This window comes from Manduca sexta, chromosome 8 (assembly GCF_014839805.1).
Source record: "Manduca sexta isolate Smith_Timp_Sample1 chromosome 8, JHU_Msex_v1.0, whole genome shotgun sequence".
Taxonomy (NCBI): domain Eukaryota; kingdom Metazoa; phylum Arthropoda; class Insecta; order Lepidoptera; family Sphingidae; genus Manduca; species Manduca sexta.
The window spans coordinates 1,011,212-1,031,381 of NC_051122.1; the positions used below are offsets into that span (position 1 = coordinate 1,011,212).

Sequence of the window (20,170 nt, forward strand, 5' to 3'; positions counted from 1 at the left end):
GCGCCGCACATGCATCATAATGACAATTATTATTATACAACTCAGAGTAGTGCGTGCGCAGTGCCTGCTACCTACGATCGCAGCTCTGAGGACCCGGGTTCGTATCTCGGGTCGGGCAAATTGATATTGTACTAGCTCAGTTTCAGACGAGAATTTGGAATAAGTGCGCTATATGGCAATAGATTCGCCCATATCACACCATGGGACAGAACACACAAGGCGAAAAGTCGATGCCTTCTTCTATCGCTTTAGAGATAAAGGCGTGGTGTGTTTGTATTGTAAACATTAGTGATTACAATTCCGCTGTTGAATCAGAAAAGAAAGCATTTTAGTAGCGAGTATCGGGTGCTGTCTAGCTAGTAGCAGCTGTCAGTGTGAAGTGGTATCTCACCGTCGGGCTCCGCGAACTGCACGAAGATCTTGACGTTGGCGTGCGCGGGGTCATCGTCCTCGGTCTGCCGCTCGTTGTAGATCACGAGCCGCTCCACACGACCCCACTTCGAACACTCCTCCTGCACACACATATGTTGATTAAATACAGAACGCTGCGGGTGAATATTGATCACAACATCAGGGTTGTGCAGTGCAAAAATAAAATATTATTTTAGATTTTAAATAAATTGATATTAGTATAATAATATTGTTCAAGTGAGTGCTTGTGATTATGTGGATAGAATTGTTTAGTGGTTATTTGTTGTGGTCAGTGAGTGTAAGGGGTTGTGCCTCGCCTGTATCTCGTGGTGCAGAGCCTCGTCCACCTCGTCGGCGGAGACCATGTTGCAGAGCAGCACGGTCCGGGAGGCGCGCCGGCGCATCAGTCTCTGCAATACAACACGAAAAATTACACCGAGTTATTTAGATTGCATTTATAATACTTTGATTATGCCAGTGTTTATGCATGTATTAAATTTATATACATAGTAACAAAGAATTAATGTTCAATTATTTTGTGTCCGCACTATCGAAACAATATTCAATGTATAGAAATATTTAGGAAAATGTTGTGAAAAGCCTTTCTATAATATTTAAAGTTATAAGTTAATTAATAATTATAATAAAAGGTAACAATATTTTAACGTAAGGAGTTTTTGAGCGTATCTTTCTTTTTTGGGTTAAAAGAATTTATTCTCATAAAAACTTACAGTTCCCTTACAATGAGATATAAATAAATATATTCACGATTTATTAATTTTAAATCAAGGCGGCTGGTTAATTCGATAGGTAATTTATTATACAACTGTACTCCTTCACATAATATTGTTTTCTTTCCGTAATTAGTTTGGGCATTAATAAGTTGAAGTTTGTGTCTGTTTCTCAAGTTATGTTTATGAAGTTTAGTTATAAAGTGATTTTGTGTAATATGTGTAAAGATGTTTAAAATGAATTATTTTTGTTTTTGCGTATAATTGTGTTGTTGGTGTACGATAGTGATAGTTGTATAATACTTTAATTATTTTATTTTAATTTCTTTGCAGGATCTTTAAGTTAGTTACAGCCACCAACCTCCATATTTCAATAAGATATTCCAAATTTGATTTAATTAATGAATTGTATACAGGGTCATTTTGTAACCCTAGACTTAAATTTAACTGCGAGAAAGTCATCTTGAAAGAAGCAGTTTACTATAAGTTACTCTAACCTAAGGTCAAAAACAAAAAAGTAAAATTTTCAAACAAAATAAATATTCACATAGTAATTTTATTGTTACACACCTTTTGCCACTACTACTATACTAGAATTCGTCGGAGCGGCAACATCGCACAAATTCATTGATAATATTATGCTCACGCACACGAACAAGTGATGCACACTCCGAGCGCAAGGGTAGTTCGTCGCACCGCGCGCGCCGCCCCGCAACCGAACAGCTGATGTCGGCGCTTTAACTACCTAGGGTTTTGTGTCGTGCCACATCACTCAATCAACAATTAGACCAGCAGCGACGACGCTACGCCGACGTTACAAAAGCCACATACCTAAACATCATTATCATCATCAGCCACATAAAGTCCACTGTTGAACATAGGCCTCCCTAAATATTTCCAGACGGACCTGTCGAAAGCTGCCTGCATCCAATGTGTTCCCGCGACGTTTATCAGAGTCGTCTGTCCACCTTGCAGGTGGACATCCAACGCCAACATAAACATCACGCATTAATCATCACATTTCATTACAATATTTTCTATGCTCAAACTATCATCATAAGCAAACGACACTAATCAAATAACCACAACTGCATATGTTAGGTACACATAACACATGATTTCCGTAATTTTAAAGTGGTTTCATTCTTTTAAATCAAAACACACATTCTAATGTAGGTAGTTCATCCATTTTAGTAGATAAGTAGTTATAATAAATATGTTCAACGGTTAGATTTATAACACTCATAACAATAAAATATCATTCTGCAAGTCTGGCAATTCACACGAACAATTAATAACGAAGTTACAATCTTAATAATAATTAGGTAATGTGATAGTTTTAGGTAAAAATGTCGAGCGACGGGATGCGTCACGGCGCGACGTCCCAATAGGTATCTTAACATGTTTTCAAAATAGTAAATGCTTTTACCAATACCTAATGATTTGTAGATTGCTTGTTCCTTTAAAAGTTGTTTCATACTTCAAAGTATTTTTAATAGAGTTAATTTGTGACTACCTCGGTGCCGCAGTTGTATTATAGTACGGATGCTTTGCTAAGGTCACGGGATCGAATCCCGGGTCGGACAAAATGATATTGGATTTTTCCATTCAGTACCTATCGCAAATTCATAAATCCACATTAAAATCGTAATGACAGCCCCCGCTAGAAACATAATCAATAGATTGTGATTAGTTCAGTTTCGCGTACGCGTCAACGATGCAACTTCGCGATCGTAAAATATTCAAAATGACAAAAATATTTCTAAAAATAGACTCTATTTTATACGTGTTAAGGTCGCATTTAGGGGACCACTTTAAATATCTTTGTGCCTTACCGACCAACACGCGACACACGAGGTTAGCGAATTCCCCAAATGTAGTAGTCTGGAGTAGTGTTGCCTGATGTCCCGATTTGCGCGGGATGTCCCGAATTTTAGGGTTCTGGGGACGTGACCCGTTTTGCACCAATAAAATTATTAAAACCATTAAGTATTATGAAAAATAAACTACGAATTCATCACTGTGTTGAGTGCGACAATGCAATCAAAATAGCAAGTATCATCTCACTAGCGCTGAAGGTACAGTTTTGTTTTATTCTTTTGCTTAGAGATGCGACTACCCGGCGATCTGTGCTTCGATGTTAAAACAGAAATCCAAATAAAACGCAACTTTAGCATGACTTGCAGTGATATTTTTGTAAAACGCAATACATAAAACTTAAATTTTAAAAAATACTTGCTTTTTTTTATGTCCCGATCTACAACACTAAATCTCGATTTGTTTTACCGTCTTGATTTTAAACAAATTGACCCTGGCAACACTAGTCTGCAGGTACACGATATTTGACGAGCCAGAGTTTTACAACTAACACGTGCCTTCGCAGTGTTACCAAACTTTTTTTATTATTAACTTATTGTGCAATATCTTGTTTATTTTATACCCCGTATGCCTATTGAAAATGAGTGACTGAATCCAAAATCTCTATTATACTTTATTACTTAAAATAATGTTTTAAAAATACTAAAATATTGCTGTGTATTATTTTAATTAGGTAGACTTTTCATTAATCATTTCATCATAAATCATTACTTATTTTATTTTGTAATACAATTGTGTGTTAAATCTGTTAGAACATCATGTAATAAAAAAAAAATCTAATATCAGAATTTTTGAAATGCTGTGTCGTTTTAGCAAGCTTTTGGTAAAAAGGTTTATACTGACAACATTGCTAGTTTAGGCGAGAAAGAGTACGACTATTGTATTGAATAATCGCGCGCTCTTTTCACTCGGTCAAAGACTCGGACGTATTGCCATAGCAAAGAAATGGTACAGAAAGCATAATATGACGTTCGGTAATGTGTACGTAGTCTTCTTTTAGATATTATGACAAACCAAAATATTAATGTTGGAATTAAAATAAATGTCGGAATATCATGTAGAATTTTAAAAAATACGATACCAATAGATTTAAATCTTGTAACTTTAGGAATTATGTAGGTAACTTTTTTGGTAAGAAAACTATTTTATTAACGAAAATAACGTTTATAATTGACGAAATATTTTTGTAGTAATTAATTATTGACTCAATGAACTGTTGCAACCAAGTCAGTGAACGTATTGGGAGTTCATTTGTGAGCTGACCTTCTGAACCCTATAGGTTCGGTAATAATATCATCAGCTGTGACGTAGTTCATTCACTTCAGTTGAGCGCGTTAAGAGACAGCGTGATCAAAAAACCATAAATCTAAAATCGGGATTATTGACGTAAATATACGTTACTTATGAATAATCTTTTGCACGGTGTTAGCAGAGGTCACCACGAACCTGTGGTTTCATTTAGTAACGCAATGTCGAAATGACCCTGTATAATAGGCCAGACTTTATTGGGAATACATTTTCATGACTTATGGAAAGCTCCTAATATTGAGATAAGTTTTGTTCTATCATGATCCATATACACTTTCCATGTCAATTTTTCGTCAAGCCATAAGCCGAGATATTTTTCTTGATTGGAACGTCATAGCATATCATTATCCATAGTGAGAGGTGTAAAATCCGGTATGTTTTTATTCTTTGTGGCAAAAATCATATATTATTTAACTGTAAGTAAATTGTATTTTAGCCATTCATTGAGCAAGTTTCGGTCCCCTTGCGCATCCAATGTCATATCATGGATAGAATCATCAAAATAAAAGAAGCATGTATCATCTGCATATAGTGTAAGATGCCCAGTCAGTCCGATTTTGCAAATTTTATTCATGTATATTATATTAGAAATAATAATGGACCGACAATAGATCCTTGAGGAAAGCCATTGATTATGTCTTGGTTGGAACTAATAAAATTATTAATTTTTACAACATGCTGCCTGTTTCGTAAGTAAGATGTAAACATATCAAGGGCAGTGTTAGTTGTTACATACGCCTATATCTCTCATGTCTCTATAGGTGTCCCGGTGCGGCGAGGTCGCACAAGTAGTTCCGGCACCGCTGTCGCGCGCCGCGAGTGCTCAATGCTTTGTCCAACCAGATTGATATTTTTTCATGCTCTTTGACGGAATTCATATCGGCCGCTCATGTGATAGTAAGTAATAATAAAATATTATAATAACTATTGTACTACGCTATTGTAATGTGGGTCTTTATTTTAGTAATTAAATCAATCGCAGCCGTGAGTGTACTCGATTTCTGACGGTGTTGAATGTGCAGGTCGCACAAAGGAAAAGGCGTTTTTAGCTTATTAGAAAGCGTATTTAATGCGTCTTACATTAAAACAAAACTAAATACGGAGGTGCAAACTGCAAAGGGCGAACGGGTGCCGCGGGTTAGCAAAACGGCGGCCCGCTGTCGACTAAAAAAAAGGAACAGTCTACGTGACTCGCGGCCCACGCGCCGCCCGGGAGCCCCGCCCCGCGCCTTTTGCACCCCCCCTTACATATTATTATTTTTGTGTCGCTAACAGACGGAAACTGTATTGCTAGTTTATCAGATATTTTATTCCACTAAAAATTGTTTCAGCAATCATATAAAATTCGTTTAAGTATTTTTGACATTATAAGTAAGACTGATATCGGACGGTAGTTATTAAGGTCTAATTTACAACCAGATTTATAAATTAGACTCACTTTAGCAACCTTTAGTGTATCGAGAAAGACTCCACGTCTTTTTCAAATATTTAACCACGCAATAGGCCAGCATAAATGTGTCAACTGTCGAGGGGTGATCATCTTTCGTCTAAAGACATTTTATTAGACCTCAATCCTCTTACCATATAAAAAAATACCACATACATAACAAAAAAAATGTTTCAATTATAATCCACACAATGTTAAAGTCTTGTCTATCTTTTTAACAGGCAGTGCATACCTAACAAATAAATAATTTATAGTTAAAGTCCGGTCGGATGCGTCACCACTCACCTGCATGACGAGATGTCGTGCTGACTGTCCCGATATGGAGAGCGACTCTTGCTGTTGGAGCGTGTCGGGCGAGGCGTCCAGCAGCTTGCGCTGCAGCGCCGCCTGCTGCACCTCCGCCTCGCCCAGCGGCGCGGGCGCGGCCGTCATCGCGCTCGGGGGCGCGGGCGTCGGTGCCGGCGCGTCCGACGCCGCCCGCGCCGGCCGCGGCGACGGCGGGATCACCACGCCCGGGGCGGGATCGCGCCCGACACTACCGGCGCCGCCGGCAGCGACGCGGGCAGCGCGGGCGGCATGGCGGTCGGCAGCGCGGCCGGCAGCACGGGCGGCAGCGCGGCGGACAGCGGCAGCGCCGTGGGCAGCGCGACGGGTAAGGCGGCGGCGAGCTTGGGGAGCGCGGCGGCGGGCGAGACGCCGAGCGCGTTGAGTTTGGTGAGTCCGAGCGCGACGGCGTTGCTGGCGACGGCGTCCATGGCCTGTATCTTGGCGGTGGCGGCGGCGGCGGCGACGGCGGCGGCGGTGGGCATGGCGGAGGGCTGCGGGGGGCCGGCCAGCGCGTTGGGCGGCGTGATGGCGCGGCCCACGCGCAGGTACTGGCCGCCGAGGTCGAACAGGTTCATGGACGCGATGGCCTCCAGCGCCGCCGGCAGCGTCGCGTACTCGATGAACCCGTACCCTTTGTGTTTGTGTTGGGATGCGCCGTACGCGAGCTTGCAGTACGTTATTGGTCCAAATGCTTCGAAAACGCTGAAATAGGTTAAAATAATTGTGCATAATACACTGTTTTGACAAAAAATAAATGTTAATAATTATATTTTTGTTAGGAGCAGTTACTTTTTGATATCATCCTCAGTGAGCTCGGGGTGTATGGACGCCACGTATATCCGATTGTATTGCTTGGCTTCCTCTTGGATCTCGTCGATGACGGCCTGCGCCTGCGGCATGTTAGACGGCCGACCGACCACTTTTATGTTTCTAAAAAATTCATACAATATGGTTAATATAATTGCCTGGTTTCATTCTGTGATAAAAAACGTGTTTTGTTAGTGCACTAACCCATGTAGGATAATTGTTAAATTTTTGGGGTGGAAAAACTGTAGTAAATTTGTGAAATACTAAAATATTATAATAACTATAATGTGTTATGTATAGCCTATGACGCATTGAAGTGAATTTTTGCTTTTTTGAACGGTTTTACTGGTGGTGGGTTTCTCATATGCGAGAGTCCGCCTGGGTACCACCGCAATGTTTATTTCTGCCGCCAAACAGCAGTGTGTAGTCACTGTTGTGTTCTGGTTTGAACAACAATGATTTAACCTCTCATGTCTCAGGATGGCGAGCACAGTGGAATACCAAACAATACTTTATACTGTAATTCTAGGTGTGGGATGGTGTTACTATTGTTTAAGGGCGGTTGTATCGCTTACTTTCTATGAGGCAGAAAAAAGTGGAGGTAGTTAAAGCAAGAGCATAGCCCTGCAATTGTCACTAGCTGGTGGTTGGTACCTGCCGCCGAGCATCACGCCGTTCATCTGCTCGAGCGAGAGCTGCGCCGCCTCGGGGATCTCGTACTCGACGAACGCAAACCCCTTGTGCTTCTGCGTGACCGGGTCCCACGACATGTTGATTGACTTGATCGGCCCAAACGGCAGGAACGCTTGCCGGATCGTGTCTTCCTTCAGCTCGAACGATATCGAACCCACGTACACCCTAGAACCATCACCAGAGTATTTGTGTAGTGTTGACCTTGCAAGTAAGTAGCTGATGACATAAATATTGTGTTTCAAACAGAATAGAATAGTTGCGCCCGAGACATGTGCGATGCGTAGACGCAGCGTGCTTCCAATGAATTATTATAGATTGCATAGAAACGGCGCGTTGTAAGACATGCGACACGGCGTGGCTGCACCGCAACATGTCCCGCCTGGGACGCGTCACACTCAGATCTTTTCAGCTTGCGCTCACGAGCTCGACCAGCGCGAGCGGGAGCCTCGCGATATCGCTCTCATCACAGTGACATTTTAACCATAACTACAAGGACGTACGATATAGAAACTAATTGTTTTCTTGATACACTAGGGTCAGCTACAGACCTGCACATGAGCGCAAGCGCCTGCTGGCGCTGCACCTGCGTGCGCTGCGACGCCATCTGCTGCTGCTGGTGGGCCAGCGTCTGCTTCATCAGCACCATTTTGATGCTCTGTTCCATCGCGTACTTCTTGGCGCGTGCGACCGCGTCCGCCTGCTCACTGCTCAACCGTGGCAGCGACCCGCCCAGGATTGCCGGCAGAGTAGCACACTTCGCACCGGGGCCTGTGCATGCATCGCGTCGTCGATCAAATCAAAGTGGCAACAAATACAGACTCATCTACTCGTTTAATTATAATATCAGTACCTGTGTATACATCTCCAACTTGTTGCAAGTCGTAGATGGGCGCGGCGAGGAATCCACCTGTAACACGCGCAGAGTGAGTGTGTGCCCAACGGGACAGCTCGCTAGTATCAGTGGACGCTCGCACTCGCCGCACACTCGCTCCCACGCACCGCGCCCCGCACCCCGCCCGGCGCACGCACCGCGCACGCGCCACTCGCACACATTCCCGTACACTCACACACACACGCTCGCACACACGCCGCCCCGGCGACTCGGAGCTCGCACGAGGCCGGGGCGGCGCCGGACCGGTGGCGGGGCGCCCGTCCCTGTCGCGCGCGGGGAGGAACAGTGAGGTAAGTACATTGGAGCGCGCGCAGCCGCCGCCGCCGCCCGGCCGCAGCGTCGTCGCACGCCTAAGCGTTTACCAAATACCTAACTTATATCTAGTCTGAAACAGAAAGCAGAAACACTGATCACTGAGGAGGGATTCATTCTAGAGGCAAGAGAGCGGACGGACGAGGCGCGAAGGCACGCGGCGTCGCCCGCAGCGCTGCCGGCGCGTCGCGGCCCCACGGCGCCTGCAACAGCGAGCACAGCCAGCGGCGTTAGACGCGCTCCGCGACTCTACCTCATCTGCGCCTGCGCGCCGCCGCGACCTACTCACCGGCGACCTGCGGCGACAGCGACGCGGCGGCCGCGGGGAACGAGTCCGACGCGGCCGCGAGCTCGGGCGCGTGCTGGGGCGCGTGCTGAGGCGCGAGCCCCGCCAGCAGCTCCACGGCAGGCGGCGCGTACGCAGCGCCGTGCGTCGGCTGCGACATGTGCGCCAACTGCGCCAGCTGCGGCGGCTGATGCGCCTGTAGCTGCTGCATTGCGCTCGTGTCGCCGCCCTGCAACTACGCAAACCACCATTATGGTACTCATATGGAGTGGATTTTTGAAACGGAGCGATAAGGGCACTTTAACTGCTGTACCTACAAGAAACTTTCTTAATATAATGTTTGCAGACATGTTTAACAGTCATAAATTTTGAGACCATTCGGGCTTCAAATACCACATCAGAATAGCAAAAAGAAATACCTTACATTTTATAGGGAATGTGACTCATATAATATCATAAAACTGTGTGTTTATGTTTCCTTCATTGAGAGAAATGCTTTACATACTACCAATGTAACATCAGATCATTATATTACACAAGAAAACAAAATTTTAAGGTACACACTGCTTAATTTGGTTAATAATATAAGAGGTTGAGAAGTAAACTGAATTCCCAACCAAATTATTTAAATGAGAACATGCCCAAAGTTGGCACATGTGCATAATGATTATGTGTTGTTCTTATTTAAATTAACAATTAAAATTAAAAAAATAATTACCAAATTTTCAAGTCAATAGTGGCTGCAATTGGAAAGATATCCAAAATACTTTTTTTACAAAACTAAATAAAAAAATTCTAAATTTAAAATGTAGTAAGGAGTTTTAAGCTTCAGCTTTTATTCCTGGCACTTGCGGGCACTGCTGTAGCTTGCACATTGTGTATGCAGATCCAACCTAACCTAACCATAAACCTTAAGTTTCACAACTTAAATCTTAATGTTGAGCTGGTGATATACATATTGTTACAATTGGAGAATGTTGTGTGTAAAAAACATTTATATTCTGTTACTGCAGTATTCTTGAATAGTTGTTTTCATAAAATACATTTTAGGTCATATGATAAAGAACTGTAACTCTGACAACTACTCACTGCTTTATGCATAATATTTACGTAGTTTTGTTTTTCTAAAATTTAAAATTGTTTTATCTCAATTCCTACAATGTTGTTATTGGTATTAATGAAAATTGTTTATACAGCAAAACATGTAAAACATGAGAATAGACAAAGAAAATTTAACCCTAAAACAGTAGAACAATGTTTTTGTTGATCACAATGTATCTGCAAACTTCTTCAATTTCCTAGTGAGGCAAGCCTGTATTTAGGAAATTGTCCTATGAGAATACAATTTGTGTTCACATAGTACTATAAATCTAAATAACTTATAAATTAAAAGGTATCAAATAAAATGGAAAACAAATAAAAAAACATGAAAAAATAAAATAACTGAGCGTGTTCTGGTTTACAATTTTAAATGTGCATTACAATTGTTAATAAATGTATATATTATAACATCATTCCTCCTTTTTAGGGGTAGGTAGGTTATAATATTAAAATGCGATAGTCATACTGTGTCCTTAACACAACTGCACCATTGAGACCATGTATTTCCTACGAAGTCAAAAAAGATTATACTATTAACAAAAATTCAAGAACCAAAAATTCTATTTAACATTACCCATACACTGGTTACCACTGTCGTGAGTTGGTGAATAATTAAAATTGCGAGTTAAGCTACATGATAAAGAATCAAATATATGAAAACAAGGTTTAACTTAAAATAGTCACCAACTCCAAAATTGGTAACCAGTATAGGCGTAATGTTATTTTTTTTGGGTTTTTAGTGTTTTTGGAAGGCGGTATAATATTATACTTCAACTCATATGTAATGCAAATTACAATAATCATGTTTAAATGATATGTTTAGTATCAATGAAACTGCTCGCTTCTTTGAACGAGCTTCAAAAACACGTAAATAAATACATATCTCGAATGTAGCAGCGAAATATGAATGTTAGCTTCACAACTGTAAGCTGGGAGACGACTCACGGTGCCAGTGTATTTAGATCTATTCAAGACAAACGTACCATTATAATAAAACAAATGTATGTGAAGCTTTAGCAGTAACAAATCGTTGTTTTATCACTATTACCGTAATAATTTTAGATATTTCTAGAAAGAAGAATCTTAAGTGGAGCACTTCGTGCCATCACAGTTCACAGCTAAATGACACGCGACGCGCAGCAAACTTACCAATTCCATATTTGTGTTAAGGAGGCGTGCAATCAGTGTATCCACTACTGAGTCCTATTAAATGCTCATACACGGTCACGTTATTAATAAATTTTAAAGTATCACATTTGTTTTACGGAATGATTGGTCATTGATAATAACTAACCGACGCGCTGTATTTTCATAACCTATTTGACATTGACTGTTGACAGTTGGTACCTGTCAGTTGTCAAATGCCGGTTCAACTGAGTGTTGCCATTTAAGAAGTTATAACTTTTATATTTCGTTCCCACCTGGAATACGCTGTACCGATTGAGAACTCATTATACAAGAAGTATATGAAATATAAATGCGGTAACTCAAAAACTCTTTACGCTCAGTCATTATTATAACGCTATAATATTTTAAGTTTGGAATCAAGGCGTTTGCTCTTCGATGTTCTGATGTTGCACGGCTTGTGTAATAATAGATTTGACTGTATCGAACTCACAAATAAACTGTGTTACAGGGTACCTAGAACTGTTATCAGACGTGGGTAGTGCGTATCGCAGTTGTTTCACACCGAGTCATATAGAAGTAACGCTGGGGTTCGAACACCCCTCCACCGCTTTTTAATAACTTATAACGCACACTTCAAAAAATTTTATATTTTCTTTCTCTCTAAAAATTAAAAAAAAAAAACAATTCTCAAGCTCTCTAAATTATTAAACAATCCTGAGTAGTCAGTTTGCTTTATTAGTATTTTCAATTCTACCTGTATGTTAATACGCGGACAATGGTGTGGGTTATATGTTTGTATATTTGTTTAGTATAAGATTAGTTTATATACTTTTTAGCATGTAACCGTTTTTTGTACCTAAAATAAAATAAATAAATATTAATAATAATAGAATTGTTTATACTTATATAATATTTTTGGAATAAAGTACATACGGCCTTACTTACCTTGTAACTTGCTACCCTTACCTTGCCTTCGGTACCTATTATAATATTTATATATAAAGTACTTTTATTTTTAGATACTTTATATACATACTTACTAATTTTATAAATTATTATTTTCATAAGATTTTACTGAACTCTAGTGAAGTTTAGTGTGATTATTATTAGGTTAATTTTGTTTTTAATTAGCTTTTTAATCATGGATATTTCGGCCTTTAAAATTTAATATGACGAAATTTTAAAGGCAGAAATATCCATGATTATTAATTATTTTTACATTTTTCTTTCAACTGCGAGAACTAATCACTAACTAGACGTGAATTTAAATTCTTTACTTGCCAATACTTGTTTAGTTACCCAGATTAAAGCCGAAACAAAATGTATGAAAATGGACCTTGAGCTACCACCTTAATCAAAAGTTTATAATAATATGGCAGTTTATCATATATTTTAAGTTTTGAATAAGAAATTTTGTGTCTATACATTAAATAATAAAAGTGAGTTGCATTTATAACCACTATTTTAACATAATTAACCACTATTTTCGTACATTTGTTCATGTATTTATCGAGCTTCTAGCAAATTAATTTGGCTCTTACAATTTTTGACCTCGATTCCAAAATTGATAATCAGTACATAGGTAGGTAATATTATATTTCTTTTTGGTTCTAGTGGTTTGGTATGGCGGTGTAGTTTTGTTGAAATATTTTTATTTTTGCTTTTTGTGTTAGTTAAAATCAGTATACGTTGAGGACATCATAGTTGACAACATCATTTTAAAAGTTTTTTGATGTATCGCCGAAGTCAAGGGTTCAATAACAATGGAATTAAATGGGACCACACGGGATGCACCAGCTTTCAAATAATAAAGAATCATCGAAATCGGGTCACCCAGTAAAAAGTTACAAACATAAAAAAGGCAAATTAAGAACCTCCACCTTTTTACAAGTCGGTTAATAAGGGTGTTAGTTTATAAATAAGAAATACATTATTCAGAGAGAATCATAGCACGGGGAACTGGGAAGTATACGTTAATGTATTGCGTGGAAGCGTAGATGGCAGTGGTAGCATTAGTGTTGCGTTTCGTCTACCCAAATAATAATACATATCTTATTAGTAAATGAACTTTGTTGAAATCTGGGTAAGCTATTTATGATTCTGGTAGGTACTGTGAACGTACTTGAGTAGCGACGGCGACGGCGTTGGTTGGGTGGTGGTGACGATCGCATTGGCGTAGTTATGGAAATAAGGCCCCAGATGCAAAAAAGGATGGGCCTCCTAAAAATCTCCAATTAAACTGGGTATGATAATATTTTCAATAGCTTTCATAGGGTGATGAACACCGGTCAGGGTCTGCGGGAACCTTTGGCTTCAGTAGCCCTGGTACACTTCAAGGCCTAGCCCTATGGTAGCTACACACCTGGAGGGTGGCTAAGTATGAACGCGTGACGGTTGTGTTCGTTTGTTTGCCGAGCGCTGTACCCAATCTCTTTCTATGACTGATTGTTGTTTAGTCGTACTCGTCGCCATTCTGGAGTGTGCAGAGGATCTATATACCGAGTTAAGGAAGACATCATTTAATATTATGTAAGATCAGTATGTAAGAGACACTATTAGAAATAAATAGTCGAAAATGTCCCATCTTCGTATCTGATATCGTTGAGGAGGCCCATGGCTAGTACATGTGTCATCCTTGTGAATGGGTGCTGCTTATAAGGGCTTTTCTGCCCATTTCGTTAACTATTTCTAATTGCTAGGGGTGTTATAGGTAAAAGTATAAGCATAATGTTATAATATTTCATGATTCTTGAGAGGGTTGTGTACTCGTATGGAAATTTTAAATTAAGTTATTACCTGCTAGATGAGCCGATGAACTTCGTATTACCTACATAATATTATATTTGTTCAATATTATTATTATGATTCACTGTGCAACGCAATTTTGCCCTACCAATATGAATATTATTATTATCTGTCTCTCACTGGTTGATAGTGCGGTTTGCACGTGAGGTAGCTCGTCGCACATTTGATTGACTTCGACGATCTAAGTCAGGTCATCCTCTGCGAGGCATTTTAAAACAATAACAGTAAATAAAGTTCTCGCGCACTGACAAACTAATGAGAGATTTTAATTATAGTTTTAAAATTTCTTTTTTTTCCAGAACTAAGTGACACTTTTACACTTTTTATAATCGTGAAATGTTTTGTATTTCAATCTCAGAACAATGACAAGCACTTGTTCTGAGATTTCAATAAAACAAACCACAGATATTGGTTCTCATACTGCAGCTATGAAATAAAGAAATTTCTGAACGCACCCATAAATATTTGACTACCAGGTGACAACTCTTTATTTCTAAAAAGATAAAAGACATCAAATGTTGCACAGCTAGGAACATTTTGTATTGGAAAATTAAATTGTCGTTTATAGTATTTTCCGTTATTTATTGGACTTCCACAAATAATTAAAAATCAAAATTAGCCATATCGGTTTAGCTATTCTTGAGGTTTAGCGAGACTAACGAACAGCAATTAATTTATATATACCTACATTATACATAATATATAGATTATGCTAGCATATAAATTAAATGTTCTAAACACCATTAAAAAACAATTGTATGTTTTTCATTTTTGTATCATGTAGCGTAGTTTATATCTTAAACTGATTTTGAAATGAGCAACATCAGAGTTTCTTGCCCGTTTTCTCTGGTGAGAACTGTTTTCCGAACTGGTGGTAGAGTTTTTTTTATTTATTTATTTCTTTATTTGGACAAACAGTAGTTGTTACATTGTAGCGTGGATACAAAAATCGTTACAAAAAATATAATTCAATGTACAACACTTTAAGTTGTCACAGCATGCACACATAATAACGTGTATTTTTCTCGGTAAATAAACATATTGAGAATGATATTACATAAGTTATACAACAAACTTAAGACAAAAGCAAACGAAATGATATTTCAAATTTAAAGAAGATATTACATAAATTAAATAGCAAACTTAAAACAAATGAGATTATATTTAAAATTTAAAAGCAGATATTAAATAAATTAAACAGCAAACTTAAAACAAAACAAACGAAATGATATTTAATATTTAAAAGAATAACAAAATTGGTAATAAGTAAAGCAATTAAATTTATAAAAACTAATACAACATATTCATCCCTTCAGCAACGCCAAGACAACTTTTTTGAAAGATGGTAATTTGTCAGCAAATACATGAACCTCTCTGCAAATTTTGTTGTATGTTTTATACAAGCGTGAGACTGTAGAAAACTGCTTCAGATTGGTTCTGGACGGAGGTACATGCAATGATCCTGCGTCAATATGGATAAGCCTGGGAACACGACGTGGGACACGCAAACTAAATTATGAATGAGTTATTATATAGTATATGTATAGTTATATTGACGGAATCTAAATAATGTAATGCACCATATATAAATGCATATTGGTACCTCTATTATATACCCGCTACAATTATTGTGTTTCCTTTCGGAAAATTTCGCTTTTCGCCACTGTTTCCTATTTCTACTATATAGTACAACCTACGGTAAGTTGTATTGCAAGTACTCTATACCAACCGCTGTTGGACTTAAGAGTTCGAACAGTACATTTCAGAACTCGTAGGGCTTTTAATTATATAATGCCCTGAGGCGTGCCCTGTTGCCACCCTCGTATCGCTCGCAATAAGGGGATAAAAGCAAGCGCATTTTCCGTATAATTTGATTTCATTGTATAACAATATTTATATCCCGCTTGTTAGTTCCACTCAAACAAAGCAGTTCGCGCCGCGTGCCTAATCCAGGGATATTATTAGTGAATAGAACTAATAAATTCGTAACGGCCGCGTCGCATTGAGCGGGGACCGCGGGTACACGGAGACTGAGAATAATAAGATGTCAACACCATACATCTGATACAGTACCGAGAGTGTCCTGCAGTACTGCAGAGCACGGACTTACTGTAAAAGGAGTCAGACTCTCGGGGCATTTGCCACACGTTGATTCCGTTCGATATACTACATGCGTGCACCATGTTTAAAATGATCATTGTAAAGCACACATGTATGCAAATTGTAGGAACGAACAGCAAGTATGAACATGCACGTACCTACTTACCATCAGATCTGTGTGTCCTTAGGCAGACCTCGAGTAAATGGTTTCGTCAGTCTGTTTCAGTTTCGTTAGCACATTGCTGGAGATTGTGACTTCAGAAGACCACGTGTATAACGCAACCACGTCAATGACTTTTACGTTTCTAGCGTCGTAGCGGCATTTAAAATTGGCACTAGTCTTACGTGGCGAAACCGCAACCTATTCTGCGTAGCAAAACATCGCTACGCTGTCACGAAATGATAGGGGAACGAGCTTACTTGACATAGCCTTATTACTAGTTGACAATATTATTAATTATAATATAAGCAGGTACGACAATTATGTTTGTGAGTTTACGTTATTTTTGTAGTAGGGATTACTTAATAAATAAAGGAGACGTATTGACATCTTGAACGAGAGTACATGAAGTCGACATCTCATCATCATCATCATCATATCAGCCACAGGAAGTCAACTGCTGAATATAGGCCTCCCCAAGGATCTCCACGTCGACCTGTTGGAAGCGGCCTGCATCCAGCGACTTCCTGCGACCCTAGCCAGGTCGTCCGTCCACCTTGTAGGCGGGCGTCCGACCTTTCGTTTGCCTGTACGTGGCCTCCACTCTAGAACCTTTCGACCCCAACGGTCATCGGTTCTTCGAGCTATGTGTCCGGCCCACTGCCACTTCAACTTGCTAATCCTATGGGCTATGCCGGTAACCTTTGTTCTCCTACGGATCTCCTCATTTCTGATTCGATCTCGTAGGGAAATACCGAGCATAGCCCTCTCCTATAGCTTGTTGAGTGACCTTGAGCCTCCTAATGAGGCCCACAGTGAGAGGCCACGTCTCGACATCTATTATAATAAATAAAAAATATTTTTCCAATAAAAAGAAAATCCTATTTTCGTGGCAGAAAATCTGAGTGTGTGGTGTAACGTGCATTTGATGTGACCTAGGCCGTGCACGGGTGAGCAGGCACGTGCTCATCGATGGTCGATCGTCCGGAGTAGTAACTTTTTCCTGTGAGCTATACTGTATAGCGATAAGCGCCAGGGAGATGCCCGCGCGCATGTGGAGGCGGGCGGCGCGGCAGTCGCCCGGCGGCTCCTGGGTCGGCGGCGTGCAGTGAGGGACGCGCACGCGCTGGCGACGGTTGGGAACTCGTTCAGTGCGCGTTATATTTGTCGAACATCGACGCATTGGAACTTGTCAGTTTGTTGTGACATTTGTGTCGCGTGTAGAATCGTGCTGTTGTACACTTTATCGTGATATAGTATTGCTTTGGTGAGTATTATAAGAATCGTATATTATTATGTTATATTAATATGCTAAGTAGTTGTACGATCATAAAGTATGTTGCATCTCATTTTTTTTAAATTTAATGCCTAGGTATGTGTTTTGACGATGGGTAGTACTTAATAGAACATGGATTAAGTATAACTTATGCGGTACGACAACAAACTACTTATTTTAGTGACGTTAGATTGTAGAGTTATAGATGATTTCAAGCTCTGAACTGTTTTATAGTCCACTAGCATAATTTAACCATTAGAGAATAACAATACAATATATTGGCCAGGATATAGTAACGCAATGATGAACTAGTTGAGTTAGTAACGCTCTACCGCTAGCAAGAATGTAGAGTTGCATATTGAGTTGAGTGTTATTTGAATTAATAACAAATGCCCTAACATGACAAACACTGCGCTTGTGAGAGTCATACCGTAGGTATTTCTAAATTCAAAACTCCGTTAATAGTGATGATGCGTGGCGCTTATCATTAGGAAAGAGATGATAGATTCTCGATGCTTAATTATAAGACACTATGGTATGCTGACACTGACCAATAGCTCCCAGTGTTGTACGGTGGCCGACAACGCAGTGTGAGACTTGTAGAGTGTGGTTGCGTTTCGTAGAGCTGTGGCTGGCTAGGTGTGCTACGCTTCTCTTCTCCCTCCGACTGACTACAGTGGGGCACGGACGCCGGAGACCCTGTAATGCTGCAACCAATACCACAACTACAGAAAATTATTTAGAATAACGCTCTAAAATATCCATATAATAATATGTATTTGTGGTTTGTGAATTAAACTAAAAATAATACCTGTAAAATGGCAAATATATTCAGTTTGCACATCTCTTCACAGTTGCTTCCGGGATCAGATCCGAGCTAGAGCCTCGTGAATGTTGATTTATAATCATCGTATTATTTTTAACAACAGCCTATTTTTGAGAAACAGTTGAATAGAAATTTTAATCTTGATCGGACGATGTATGTATATCAATAAATGCGGTACTGTTATATGCGGCGGCAGTGAGTTTTCATTGGCCTGTGGTGCGGAGACTAGCGATGCTCTGGCATACATTCTCCGCTATTTATTTCTTATTAACTGTGGACGCAGCACATCCCTCGAAATTCTCAGTTGAAAAGTTCGTCACAAAGCAATTTTATAACAAATACTATGTACTGTTAGCCATGATTCTTCTCTTCAATAAAAATCTACAAGTACCATAAATTAAGAGATTTCTTTAGATTTATTTTATGGATATGATATAGATAATATCATATTTTACCATAATCGGTACAACGGTTTATTCTTTTCCCCTTTTAACCTCCTTATTTAGGGTAATAAAACCCAAAATATGTCATCTTTACACACCGTTAAAGAAAATTATGTAACTATAATTTGAATAAATAAACATTACTAATGTTATCTTCCAGGTTCAATATATTACAATCGAGTTAACAGTTTAACATCTCCCTCTTTTGCATCCTTAATTATGGTTGAAGAAAAAAGAATATCCTATATTTGTCTTCTAGTTTTGTGAAATCCCCATATCTACATCATTACAATCGGTTCAGCAGTTTAGTTTCTCCCCCTTTAACTTCAAATCCAAAATTTCATCCAAATCGGACGAGCTGTTTTCTACAAACATTAATCGTTTAAATAAGAAAGTAATAAATACGAATATTGCTCTATACTGCATAGTTAGTTGTGCGTATGGATAGATATATATGTTGTTGTTTTACGTATATCGGAGGAATCCAGCTCGGCGTGATGGAGTGTCGCCAGCAGCACGCGCCGGCTCCTGTGGGTGGTGGCCACGTCCCACTCGCCGACACTGCTGGCTCCTCTATACAAGCCGGAAAAAACGAATAATATTTGTTACTTATTTTAGTTAGTAACAGTGCAATTGTGATGATTTTTAGCATATCAGACGAGTCGGCCGTTCCATGACAGACCGCGGTTTAGGTTTGCAAATCCTGAGTGGAATTTTTGATTTACTAGAAGTTTTGTCTTTTGATAGAGCAAGGTAAACAATAAGAGAGTTAGCTAGAAATGCAAACAAGTATGTAATATTCCAAACCTGCTGAGGTATTACTGCTCCTCGGGCCTCATTTCGCTTGCTGAGTGCCGGCTTCGATTAATGTGCTCTACTTAATACTCTGACGTTTCAGTCATCTTAATAAGTATCAACTTATAGCACAAGTATCAGACTGAATCCTTCCTTTTGGGTTATCAAAATATGTGTTAGTGTTCATTGGATATAACGATGGCGTGAGTTATCCAACATTAGTGTTTGTACCCGATATGGCGATATATTCATCTATTGTCATGGGGTGAAAATAAGCTTAGCTAACCGTGCATTTAATTTTCCTAAATTTTCTGGTTATGTTTAATATTATATTTTTGTAGATGTAATTGTTTGTGGTACACATAAAATAATTAAATTCTAATGAGAAGCTGTTCGTTAAGATGAGGTGGACAACGACCCGCAGCTGGCGCGCGCCCTCACAGA

At 39.5% G+C, this 20,170-nt stretch overlaps 1 protein-coding gene across 1 annotated transcript; it reads right to left on the bottom strand.

The window, feature by feature from the left end:
- Nucleotides 1-391: 391 nt before the first annotated feature.
- Nucleotides 392-11,548, bottom strand: LOC119188649 (poly(U)-binding-splicing factor half pint-like; the record flags this gene model as incomplete). Its single annotated transcript, XM_037436491.1, is given in 10 exon segments — nt 392-512; nt 729-821; nt 6,061-6,287; nt 6,290-6,804; nt 6,892-7,032; nt 7,564-7,767; nt 8,151-8,370; nt 8,453-8,509; nt 9,096-9,327; nt 11,343-11,548. Coding segments are annotated over 10 exon segments (1,819 nt in total), but the record flags the coding sequence as incomplete, so codon positions are not given.
- Nucleotides 11,549-20,170: the final 8,622 nt, after the last annotated feature.